This window comes from Nematolebias whitei, chromosome 10 (assembly GCF_014905685.2).
Source record: "Nematolebias whitei isolate Nwh7 chromosome 10, NemWhi1, whole genome shotgun sequence".
In the NCBI taxonomy this organism is placed as follows: domain Eukaryota; kingdom Metazoa; phylum Chordata; class Actinopteri; order Cyprinodontiformes; family Rivulidae; genus Nematolebias; species Nematolebias whitei.
Genome location: NC_056507.1, coordinates 48,975,888 through 48,989,168, shown reverse-complemented (window position 1 = coordinate 48,989,168; position 13,281 = coordinate 48,975,888). Strand labels below are relative to the sequence as shown.

At 44.0% G+C, this 13,281-nt stretch overlaps 1 protein-coding gene across 1 annotated transcript in view; it reads left to right on the top strand.

The window, feature by feature from the left end:
• Positions 1-13,281, top strand: part of spg11 (SPG11 vesicle trafficking associated, spatacsin) — a 413,741-nt gene that overhangs the window by 39,896 nt on the left and 360,564 nt on the right. Inside the window, exon 7 of the mRNA XM_037683759.1 lies at positions 577-967. Coding sequence (XP_037539687.1) covers positions 577-967 — 391 coding nt within the window. The remainder of the gene's footprint in view (positions 1-576; positions 968-13,281) is intronic.

The window sequence follows — 13,281 nt, the reverse complement described above, 5'->3', positions numbered from 1 at the left end:
TGTATCTCGTGGCAATGATAATAAAACTTATTCTGATTCTGAGAAACTCTTCTTCTGGTGATGAGGTGAGGCATGTTATAGTCACTTAACTCACATACAGAAAAACCAGTTAATAATATTTATCTGAAGAGAAGATTGCTTCGAGTTTTCACTTTGTTGCAGTCTTCCATCCTAATAGAGCACAGATGTGTTTTAGGCAGAGTGATCGGTTCTGTTGACAGGGTGGAGCACCCTCCTTGCGTTATAGCATGAAAGCACTGCTATCTATTTAACCAAGCAGAAGCAGCTGGGGATCATCTCAGGCTTCAACAAAATAAAACTCTTCCATTGATGTAGGTTCAAATGAAGTTCAAATGAAGATCTTTATAAAACAGTCTTTCATTAAAAGCAATAATGCCTTTTTAGGGTGTGGGGAGCGCTTGTAAGGCCTCTGGAAAGACCAACCTTGTCTGTAGGGATTCACTGTGGTTTGTGTTTTAGTCCTGGAGCTTCAAAGTTTCCATCATTGTGAAGCTGCAGTTGCTGGAGGACCACCTCGTGGTCAGAATTCTTATTTGTTTTGATTTTTTTCTCCAGCTCCTGGGAAGCTCGTCTGGCATCCATGTACAGCCGAGCACAGCAGTCTGCTGCATCATCCTCCTCCCACCCTGCTGGGACGTTCTGGTCTTCCTCGCCTCTCTGCCTCCAGTCCCAGCTTGATCCATCCCCAGTCCACAGCAGAGCTCCTCCTGGTGGGATCGTCAATGTACTCTCCATCTCCAAACCATCCATTCCATTTCTGCTCAGCGTGTCAGAGTTCTCGGTTCTTCTGACCTTTGTCACACCGGGGAACAGACAGACCACAGTGGCATTGTGGGATCTGGAGTCCAGGAAAGTAAGCTATCATCGGGCCGAGGGCGAGGCGGCTCCAGTTCAGCTCTGTGGGGAAAGGCAGCACCGGCTGCTGCTAAAGAGTAAGTTCAACATCGTGACAGCTTCACCTTTAAACACTGAACTGGTTTTTACCACCCATCACAAAGGCAGGGCAATAACCTGTGTGTCTGTTAGCAAAATATTTAATGTACCAGAGGACAGATTTTAACTAGAGAATTTGCATTTCCTGCGAAAATGCAAGTGTGAACGCCTCTTGCTTACGAATGTCAAGAAAACAGTCGAAAAGTAGCTTAAAATAGTAGAAAGAAACTTCAAATATCAGAAGGAAGCAGAATGTGCAAAATTGTTCCTAATGTAATAGACTGCCAGGCTGCTGTCGATGTAAACTGTTGATCTGACAGTACTTTGTGTTTGTGTTTGCTCTCAGCTACCACTATACCAAATTTCATTTGAATAACTCTAAAAATGTCTGAGTTATTATATTTCTTCAATTTTAGCTAAGGTGGCCATCTTGGATTTTTTTATTTGGATGCAGTTTGTGATAGGGAAAGTTCTCTGCTATAACCTCACCAAATTTCAGCTCTGTATGTGTAAAAATGACGGAGTTAAATCCATGGTTTGAGAGAGGAGTAAAGGAGGCCATCTTTGTGAAAAGAAATCATCATTAAACAGGGGTGGAGCCTCCGGGTTCAACTGTCCCCCTCTTACAATGCTGTGATTGCTAGTATCACTCAGCCCTCTGTGAACAGTAAACAGCCATCAGGTGCTAATGATCCATTGTTAGGCTGATGGTCCTTCTTGACCATGTGAGCAGCTGGTTCTGGTTGTCAGCAGCAAACTGGTTGATCCACTCTGAGAAGGTGCTATTTAAGAGACTGAGCTGAATACAGCACCTCAGACTGAGGAAGTCTCTCAGATGAGAGACGAAACGTATCTATATTGTTTTGCTTTGTTTTTTTTTGAATGTCCAGATGACCAGATTGAACTTTTTTAGACCATACAAAAGTAGTCTTGGTGGCCATCTTGGATTTTTGATTTTCATGCACATTTGATGGAAATTGTCAGCTGTCATCACACCACCTTTAAGCTCAATATGATTAAAATTGGCAGATTTAGAGTATTTTTCCTTTTTTGCTAAGCAGCCATCTTGGATTTATGATTTTCACTTAGTCTATTAGAGATAGGTGTCAGCCAACAATGTGCCAAATTTCAGCTGAATAGCTGTAAAAATGGCAGAGTTATCCTAGTTTTTCTCTAAAACAGCTGAATAGTAGCTAAACAAATCTAGAAAGAAGCTTAAATTTCCAAAAGGAAGTGGAGGGAGCTTAATTGGGCCCACTAAGTCTGAAAAAGGCAGAAATTCGCACAAAAAAGTTGAAATTATCTGAGAAAAGCTGTGTTTTTGCCAAAAACATGAATAGTAGCTAAAACGAGCAGAAAGAAGCTTAAATTACTAGAAGGAAGTTGGGGGAGCATGTTTTTGCTGAATTAGGCTGGAAAAAGTTTAAATGATTGCAAAAAATGTAGAATTGTCTGATAAAGAGGAAATTAGCATTTGAACAGCTAAATGCTAGCTGAAATAGCAGAAATAACTGAAACCTACAGAAATAAGCCGAAAGGAGCACAACAAGCTGAAATTAGTCGAAATAAGTTTAAAGAAGCATAAAATTCTTGAAGTTAGCAGAATCAAGCTGAAAGTAGCACACAACAGCTGAAAATCACTGAAGTGCTGAATTTTTCCAGAAATTTGCACAAAGCTGAACCAGAACAAAATGTGAAAGGAGCAGTGAAAGGTTGTAAACAGATCTAAAGATTTGAAGGATGTAAAATGAGCTCAATTAATTTTCTATGAGAAAAAAGTGACAGAAACGGCAAAATTTTTCTACCAGTTAAATTTGAACCAATACCAAAAGTCATATCAGTCATGTCCTGAAAGAACTGAATGTTTTGAGGTATGAATTGTTGAAATATCACAAAAACTCTGGGAGTAGTTAGATGCCGTAAAACATACGGAAGAAAAAGTGGATCTCAATAGTGTGAATGCTAGGGGTGTAACGGTACATGTGGGTGTGGGTGTGGCTGTACCACATGTGGGTGGTACAGCATGTTCGGTTCGGTCCACGTGCGTACTGTTTCGGTTATTTTTTCACTCATTAAATTTTATTAATGAGAGATTGTGCGCCGCGGAACTAAAGTTTCAGCACGGCGTTATTATCTTGCAGCACGCACAGCATTAGCATTCTAGCATGTCGTTATGGTCTCCTGTTTGGGAACATTGTCTTTCTTGTTAAAAGACAAGTGAACAAATCAAAGCTGTGTGTCAACGTCGTTTCATGGAGTTTGGATCTGCAGCAGCAACACGCTGAACTTGTTAAGTTAACAAGTCTGTCCCTCCTCGGAGACGGGCAGACTGAGCGGGGCAGATTGGACGCGGCTGGCTGGGGTCGGGCTGCTTGTTTCGGGTTGAGCAAAGAGCAGTGCCCCGCTGAAGCCAACAAAATGTTTGTTGAAACAGTTCAGGATCTCGTGCTTATTTGACACAGGAACAGAGTTAATGAGAAGTTGTGATGGGAGGTCAGATGATTGGGGGTGCCTGAGAGAGATTTAATTGTTTTCCAGAATCTGTTAGGGTCATTTAGATTTTTGGAGGTCTGAGATAAGAAATAGTTGTGTTTTGCTGCTTTAACAGCAGTTGTGCATTTATTCCTCATCTGTTGAAAACTCAACCAATCAGTGTCTGAGTCAGATTTTCTCGCTGCAGCCCAAAGATGATCTCTCCTGTGCAGGAGGTCAGCTAGCTCTGGAGTAAACCAGGGGCTGTCTCGTCCCTTTATTCTGAACTGACATAAAGGAGCATGTATGTTCAGGAAATAAATGAAACTGTTATGAAAATAGTTCCAAGCAGAGTTCATGTCATCAGTTAACAGAATACGATGCCAGTCAAAGTGAGACAGATCCCAGAGGAATGACTGTTCACAAAAAAATGTTTCAAATCCCTTTTTTTGATTAATCTGGGCTTACAAGGTGGAAGTTTAATATCTCTCAAAGCAGCTGTCACACAATGATCACTCAAAATGTTAGCCAATACACCTGTACCAGGGAATTTGTCAAGTCAAGTCAGATTTATTTATAGAGCACATTTAAAACAGAAACTGTTACCAAAGTGCTTAACAAAAATATCACATCATCAAATAAAAAGTAACAAGATATATTTACAGCACATGGAATAAAAATATAAAACCAAAAACAATTAGAAACAATGAAATACTAAATCAGATCACGTTGTGTCAAAAGTCAAGGAAATAATAACAAAAAGCATAAACTCAGTCAGAAACAATGAAATACTAAATCAGATCAGATGACCTTGTGTTAAATAGGAATAATAACAAAAGCATAAACAGAATCAGCATCAATGAAAAACTAGATCTAAAGCTGATCACCCTGTGTTAAATGTCAGTGAGTATAGATGTGTTTTTAGGAGAGATTTAAAAGCAGAGACTGAAGTGGCCTGTCAGGTGTTGATGGGCAGATTGTTCCAGAGTTTAGGGCCCACGACTGAGAACGCTCGATCTCCTCTGAGCTTCAGCTGGTTTTTGGTACGGCCAAAAGCAGCTGGTCTGACGATCTCAAAGCCCGAGAAGGAGTATAAGGATGAAGAAGATCAGAGAGGTATGATGGTGCAAGGCCGTTAATGCACTTGAATGTCAGCAGGAGAATTTTAAAATCAACTCTGACACGCACAGGAAGCCAGTGAAGAGAGGACAGAACCGGAGTAATGTGCTCAAACCTGTGAGTTCCTGTTAAAAGCCGAGCTGCAGCATTTTGTACGAGCTGGAGACGTGAGAGTGAAGCCTGACTAACCCCAACATAAAGTGAGTTACAGTAGTCCAGCCGGGTTGTAATAAATGCATGGACTACTTTTTCAAGGTCAGATCTGGACAGAACGGACTTAAGCTTTGCTATTTGCCTTAGCTGAAAGAAGCTTTTTTGTAGATCAGAGTTGATCTGTTTATTAAACTTAAAGTCCGAGTCTAACACTACCCCGAGATTGGTAACCGACTGCTTTAGATGTGGCTGAAGGGAGTGCAGGTTTACAGGATCAGTGACAGTGGTAGAGCTTGGGTTAAACACAATGACCTCAGTCTTCTGATCATTAAAACTCAAGAAGTTTGCAGCCATCCGAGTCTTGATGTCATGAAGACATTTTAGCAAAGGGTGGATGGAGCAGGAACTGTTTGGTTTTAAAGGCAGATATATCTGAGAATCATTGGCGTAACAGTGAAACAAAATACCATGTTTCCTCAGGATTGACCCCAAGGGGAGCAGATACAATGAGAACAGAAGGGGTCCAAGAATGGAGCCTTGTGGGACCCCACAGGAAAGAGGGACAGAAGCAGATAAATGATTGCCAAAGTTAACACCGAAACTCCTGTCACCCAGATACGAACGGAACCATTCTAGCGCCACCCCTGTAATCCCAACCCAGTGTTCTAGCTGTGACATAAGGATGCTGTGATCAACAGTGTCAAATGCAGCGGTAAGGTCGAGGAGTACCAGGATCACAGACTGACCAGAGTCATTTGCTAGCAGAATGTCATTACAGACCCTTACTAAAGCTGTCTCAGTGCTGTGCAGTTGTTTAAGTCCTGACTGAAAAATCTCAAAAATTCCATTTACATTCACAAACTTGGTTAGTTGACTAAAAACTATTTTCTACAAGATTTTAGAAAGAAATGGAAGTTTTGAGATTGGTCTGAAGTTTGAACAAGCTGCAGGGTCAAGTCCGGGTTTTTTAATTAATGGAGTTACCACTGAATGTTTTAGAACATCGGGGACCACACCTGTAGCCAAACTGCTGTTAATAATGGCAAGAACAGAGGGTCCAGTTGATGGTAGAACCTGTTTAAAAAATGCAGCAGGGATGGGATCAGCAGGGGAGCCTGAGGGCTTCATGTGATCAACGACCTCATTTAAAAATGAGAGTGAGATGGGGTCAAAGTGACTGAAGACTACTGAGCAGGGGACAAGAACTGTAGGGTCGGCTGTGGAGTGTGGAATTGATGACCTAATCGACTCAACCTTTTCAACAAAATGCCTGACAAACTTATTACAGGTGTCAACAGAGGCCTCAGTGGTGGCAGACTGAGGCACGTTTAGAATGGTGTTAATGGTGCTGAAAAGAACGCGGGGGTTGTGACTGTTTGAGTTGATAATTTTTGAGAAATATTTGTTTTTCTCCTGATAAACGGTGGTCTGATACGCTTTCCAACATGATTTTAACATCTCAAAAGACACCTGAAGTTTATCTTTTTTCCATCGACGTTCAGCTCTTCTGCACAAGCGTCTTGCCCCTCGTGTACTCTCATTTACCCAAGGGTGGGGCGTGCGTTTTCGATTCCTGAGTTTTAACGGGGCGACTGAGTCCAGGATCTGTACACAGGCCTCCTGATGCTGAGAAAGCAACTCCTTTGTAGTAAGACCCGAAGAGAGTTCAGAGTCTGAAACCGAATTACCAGCAAAGATGGAAGAGAAGAGTGTGGTGGTGGAAGGGTTAAAAATCCTACAGGGCTTGGGTGTGGGGGGAGGTGCAGGTTCACAAATCAATGAGGTGTTGAATAAAACCGGTTTGTGGTCGGAACAAACAGTGTCACCAATTTCTAAATCAGAAACAGACAAACCATGTGTTAAAACTAAGTCTAGAGTGTGGCCCTGCTGGTGAGTCGGACCAACAACACTCTGAACAAAGTTAAAGGACTGGATGAGGTCTAGAAAGTCCTGAGCCAATGGTTTATCTGGGCAGCACACGTGGATATTAAAGTCACCTAAAATCAAAACCCGATCATATTGGAGCAGAACACCAGTTAGAAAGTCAGATAGTTCATTTAAAAACTGTTAATAGTGTCCGGGGGGGTCTGTAAAAAATAGCACACAGAACTGGGTTGGAGCGGCCCAGCTCACAACAGAGCAGTTCAAAACTCGAATAATTAGCTGAACCATGGAGCTGTCTGCAGTGCAAATGTTTCTTAAAAACAGCCAATAATCCTCCACCACGACCAGTTGTCCTTGGAGCATTGCAAAACGAACAATCCGGAGGTAGTAATTCCAGAAAAACACTGAACTCACCAGGGCAGATCCAAGTCTCAGTGATGAAAAGAAAGTCCAGTCGGTTGCAGCAGAAAAAGTCGTTCAAAATAAAAGTTTTATTAGCCAGCGATCTGGCATTTATCAGGGCCATCCTTGTAGAATCCAGCACAGGAGGAGATGGTTGCAGTGACCTGTCCAGCAGCCTCAGATTTGCAGAGATAGATGCGCGCCTCCGGTAGGAAACCCAGCCACGCACGGGCCCAGTGTGATGATGGGACCCCGACAGCGGGACCAGACAGCGCGCCACAGGATCTGTACAGCGCCAGGAGCAGAGGTGGAAACGCTCACCATCAGCTGGATAGGATGTTTCAGAGGCAGCAAGTAGGGCTTTCAGTTTCACCAGCTGGCCAGCGCGTTTTCCATGGCGTCTGGAGCGACGTCTCCAGGGAGGCAGGTGCGCACCTCGCTGCAGGTAAGCAGGCACGTTTGTGAGGCATATTAGTTAGAAATAGGTCTAAGATGGAGGACTTTTCAGGACGGTTTTTGTTTAGTCTAGTCGGAGAGTTGGATCAGTTGGGTAAGATTGAGAGACAGGCAACATTCCTTGAATTTATCATAGAGAGGGGTCGACTTACACCAGTCAATGTTGAAATCTCCTTCCAAAAAGATCTCTTTGAATTTTAAATGACCAAGGAATTCCATCAGGGAGGACAGAGCCTCAGGTGTTGCTGAAGGGGGACGATAACAACCCACTACAGATAAAATCTGGCCTCCATTCAAAGATATGTTTACAGTTAAGGCATCAAACTGGTTTGGAATTGTTTTAGCAGACACAAGACTAGCAACCAGAGAATCTCTGATGTAAATAGCAACCCCCCCCCTTTTTTTTTGACGATCACAGCGGTAGATGTTAAATCCATTGATTACCAGGTCATTATTCAGTACAGATTTGTTGAGCCAGGTTTCAGAGATGAAGATTACATCTGTCCCAGAAGAACTGATCAGAATTTTCAAGGCATCAAGTTTTCTCAGAAGGTTCCGTGCGTTTACATGCAGAAAATGAAGTCCTGACACATTTTTAAAGTCATTTGGTGTCATATAAATAGTGGGGGGTCCAGGGTTGGACTAAATCCCTGAGAGCAGTAACAACATTATTATTAGATATTTTCTTGAGTTTTTCGTGACTGATGTGTCATTACAGGAGTTAACAGCGTGACAATTAGCCCCTATAATTGAACCATGAGAAACATTAATGAACACGCGATCATTCAGAACCCAAAAACAGTGAAAGTTGCAGTGATGGGCAAATCCAGGGGTATTAACAAGATTCAGTGACTCCAGATAGTCTGAGATCTGAAAATAATGACAATAATATGAATGGTGCAGAAAAGTCTCAGACCATAAAACATCACAAATCAAATGGGCAAACAAACCCGACGAGGTGGCCCAACTGCAGTTTGAGTTGGGCTGAGGGGGGCTCTGGCTCCCCTTCGAAGATGGATGGATGCTCCCATGGGAAACAGAAGCTGGGTCCAGAACCAACAGGCAGAAACAGATAATTTGCAGCAAATAGCAGAGTGAGCTGCCAGAAAATCCTCCTGAAATGAAAGGCATGGTCCTAGCTCGTTTCAGGCCAACAGGGGACAACAGCCTGATCCGGACTAAAATTAATTATTATCCAGGTGAGTTTGGATGGAGGCCTGCAGCAACTCCGATGCAAACTCCGAACTTTTCTCGAGTACCACGCAGTGCTGCTCCTCCGCTTCTCTGCACGTCACCCCCACACCCAACAGCATGAGAGGCATCCCCTGTAAAAAACAAGACTGACCGGAGAGGCTGAGGCTCAAGTCGTCACTGGTCCGGTCCGGTTCTGCTCCAGTCTGGCTCCGGTGCTCCATCGGACGAGAGGCGAAGAGGCTGAAGTGGCTGAAGTCGTCACTGGTCCGGTAGTGTTCTGCTCCAGTCCGGCTCCAGCACACCACGGCTCGAGAGACGAAGAGGCTGAAGTTGTCCCTGGCCCAGTTCTGCTCCGGTTCTGTTACGGTCCGGTTCCGGATGCGCTTCAAAGCATCAGAGCGTCTCCTCCAGGCGAACACAGCGATTCCACGGAGTTGGACAGTCATTCGTTAAAAGTAACAGGCTTCTCACTGAAGCTGAGGCCGGCTCTGTTAAAGACGAAGTCCCCCACAGCCAACTCGTTTCGATTCTGTCCAGTTCGGGGAACACAGGTACACTTCCCCCCCATCAATGAAGACACCACGAGGGCCAGTCTAGCAGAAAACCAGCGAAATACCACCCGGCGATTCTTGTCGGAACCAGGTAGAACCACAAAGGTCCAGATGAGAAGTCCGTTTGGGTCCAGAGAGAGAGAAAAAACACCGGACCTTCGTGCGACGACTCCCCAGCTCGAGGGGTCACCTGGCCGGCAGGGTGCGCTCAGAGTGACCGGTGGGGTGGGAGTGGCCGGTCCTGGACCAAAATATATTTTTGGACGTTCCCGTCTGGCTCTCTGAGTCACTGAACACCGAATTCGGTTGGAAGGGCGACCAACTTTAGTCCGGTTCGAAAAACGGGTCAGTTTGATAATAAAAGACTGCAGAGAAGCCGGAGGGAGCTGCCGTCCATCAGCTCGCCGTAAGTGGAAGTGATGATGAAGTGGAAGTGATGATGAAGTGGAAGTGATTTATTCATGTAAAAGAAAAAAGAAACGAAACAAATTCATCAAAAAGAAAAAAAACATTGAATGAAAATGGTGCAGAAAGAAGAAAAAAAATCTTATATCTGCCCCTTATTTACAAAAATATACAAAATAACAACAAACAACAAACTCGGGCTTGAACAATCCCCAAAGAAAAAACAAAAAACATCAGGCATTCTTCACATGGTATCATTTTTATTTTTTTCATTTACTTTTTATTTATCCAGATAGTCTCATTGAGCCACGAGAACTAATTTTCAAGAGAGACCTGTTTAGGGAGCAGATGGTGGAGGTTAATGGCCTTGCTCATGGGCCCAGGGTGGGTCGAATGAGTGTGGGGGCATGTGTGGGTGCTTCACCTACCCCACCCACATTTTTGATGTTGTCGGTACCGGGGCTTGAACCGGCGATCTTCCGATCACAGGTCCACCTTCTCTAACCTCTGTGCCAACTCTCCCCCATCATACTTTCCTAACAATTTTAACTTAATCATTATGGGGGCCGAGATGGTGTAGAGGCAGGGCAGCCGGCCCGGGACCCGGGTTCAGTCCCCGGTCACTGCACACCTCGTGGTGTCTTTGCGCATCACACTTCATCCCCAAAATGCCCCCCCGGGCACTTTCAATTGCTGCCAACTGTACCACCTGGTGGTGGATGGGTTTTATGCAGAGACTAATTTTGCCATTGTATGGAAACATACAGTGATGACATTGTGATGACATTATTTTATTATTATTATTATTAAACATATAAATTGTTTTAGAATTTTTAATGGTGATATCAAGGCAATTCCACAATCCTATTCCCTGAATTACAATGCAGCTCCTTCACACTAGTTCTAAATGAAGGTTTTACAAACATTTCCATTCCCTTAAGGTTATAATGACTCTCTTTTAAACTAATTTTATTTGAATATTTGGGGATAATATTTTTATGAGCTGTAAAATACTGTAAAAGCTGTCAAATAAATACATGACTTTTAAAATACTATATTCAGCCAAATCACAATTTTAATAATTTCAACTGATGAAATAATATATTAGTTGGGGGACCATAGCACTTCCTACTAATAATTCCAAGCCACCCTCCAATCGCTCCATCTACCTTGCTTTGACTTTTTTGTCGGCCACCAAGCACAACACCACCTGCACTTCTGTATTTGACCATGGCTTTGACATTATTGCTTTTTTTAATATCTTCAAAATACGTACAAGATACGCTCCTGGAGTTATCGCTAATGGCAGGCAGTAGAGAAAAATGGCGGATCGGGTTGTTTGGAAAGACCATAGACTCTTCCCCCCGACCGGTCAGTGACCGACAGTGTTACTGACGTCACGGCTCGGCTCGCTTGGACCCCTTGAGAAGCAGGGCCAGAATATTGGAGGTGAGCCGGTATGAAATACTAATGGAAAAGACCTCAAACACAGGTCAAGCCGTAAATATTCAACCCGCTCTGTGACAGTGGAAAAGAGGCAAAAGATACACAAGAGCCTGACCATTTAAAGCTCTTTACATCATTCAAGAACTTTGAAACGGATACTAAACTCCACTGGGACCCAGTGTAGTGAGTATAGAACTGGAGTGATGTGACAGTATTTGCTGGATTTGTTGATAAGTCTGGCAGCTGCGTTCAGTATTACTTGTGAACATGAAACAGAAGACTTGTCCAGGCAGGTAAAAGGGGCATTACAGTAGTCTAGGCGTGATGCCCCAAAAGCGTGATTAATTTTCTTTAGGTAAACTCTGGAAACCATAGGTCGTATTTTTGCAATGTTTCTTAAATGAAAGAAACAAGAATGGGAAATAACCCTCATGTGTGACTCAAATCCTAATGATGCGTCAAATGTGACTCCTAGATTTTTTTTTACTTTTGATTTGGCTACTGGGCAAAAAGTGGCAATTTTCTGATTGATTTTTGGATGAAAGTGACTGGGAGCAGTAATCACAGTCTATGTCTTACTGCTGTTTAAAACCAAGAAGTTACTTTGTCCAAAAAAAAAGGCCGCAAATCAGATGCCACAACTATGAAGTTGATCATCGATCTACGGCCTAGGGCGTCCTAGTGCCAAGTGCACTTTTTGACACCCTTATGTTTGAACATGGTGTTCGTGATGGACAAACTATGACTAGCACAGAAGTCCAACAACAGAACACTGCTCAGGTTCAGATCAGAGAGGCTGTTCCTCCCAATCACACCACTCCAGGTCACACTGTCATTACCCACATGGGCATTGAAGTCCCCCAGCAGAATTAAGGAGTCCCCAGCTGGACACCTTCCAGCACCCCTACCAAGGACTCCCAAGAATGCCGGATACTCTAAACTTCAGTTCGGCACGTAGGCACAAACTACAGTCAGAGCCTGTCCTCCCCACCCGAAGGCGAAGGGAAGCCACCCTTTCATCTAACGGGGAAAACTCCAACACACAGGCCCCAAGTCAGGGTGCTACAAGTAGACCCAAACCAGCTCGACGCCTCTCACCATGGGCAACTCCAGAGTGTAATAAGATCCTGCCCCTCTCATAGAGATCGGTTCCAGAGCCCATGCTGTGCGTCGAGGTGAGCTCATCTATATCTAGTCAGTACCTCTCAACTTGGCGCACAAGCTCATGCTCCTTCCCTACCAGAGATGTTATATTCCATGTCCCAAGAGCTAGCTTTGGTAAGCCAGGGTCATCGCGCCAAGGTCCCCACCTTCGGCCACTACCCATAGCATCATGCACCAGACTTTTATGGCTCTTCCTGCAGGTGGTGGGTCTACAGGAAGGCAAACTCATGCTGCTCCTTAAGGCTGAACCCGACCGGGCTCCATGGGTAGAGACACTGTCCCCAGGTGCTCGCCGACGAGCCCCTCCCCAGGGCCTGGCTCCAGGGTGGGGCCCCGGTAACCCACGTCCGGGCAAAAGACGCTGAGTTTCTTGTTTTGTCTTGTCCATAAAAATCTTCTGCATCGCTCTTTGGCTGGCCTGTCACCTAGGACCAATCTGCCTTGGGAGACCCTACCAAGGGCAATTATAATTGACCCGATAGCATAGCTCCTAAGATCATTCAGGTGCACAAACTCCTCCACCACGATAAGGTGGTGATTCAAGGAGGAGTCAATACGCTAAACTAAAAATATGCTAAGCACTAGTAGTACAAAAACAACATGCCGAACAGCAGCACGAACATGAGTCTGTGTGAGCAGGTGAGTACGAATGAACACATCAGCATGAAATAAATCAGCAGCATGAGGTCAGCAGCATGGATAGGCAGCAGCACATATCAACAATCAAGTGGTATTACAGTTTTTTTTTTCACAGTGATTATCCTGATTAGGGATTCATGAGTCTAACAGATTCAGGGTAGAAGCTGTTCCTAATAGAACAGGTAAACAAATCAACAGCTAATATAAACAGGTAAGCAAATCGGCAGGTAAACAAATCTGCATGAAATTGATTTGATATATTTGTTTTGTAGCTGCAGCACATTTCTGATGGTTTTTGTATCAGACAGGAACTAGTTGTTGTATTCAGAGTAAACAAGTCACTCCACGTTTTTAACTCTCTCTCTCTCTCTCTCTCTCTCTCTCTCTCTCTCTCTCTCTCTCTCTCTCTCTCTCTCTCTCTCTGTGTGTGTGTGTGTGTGTG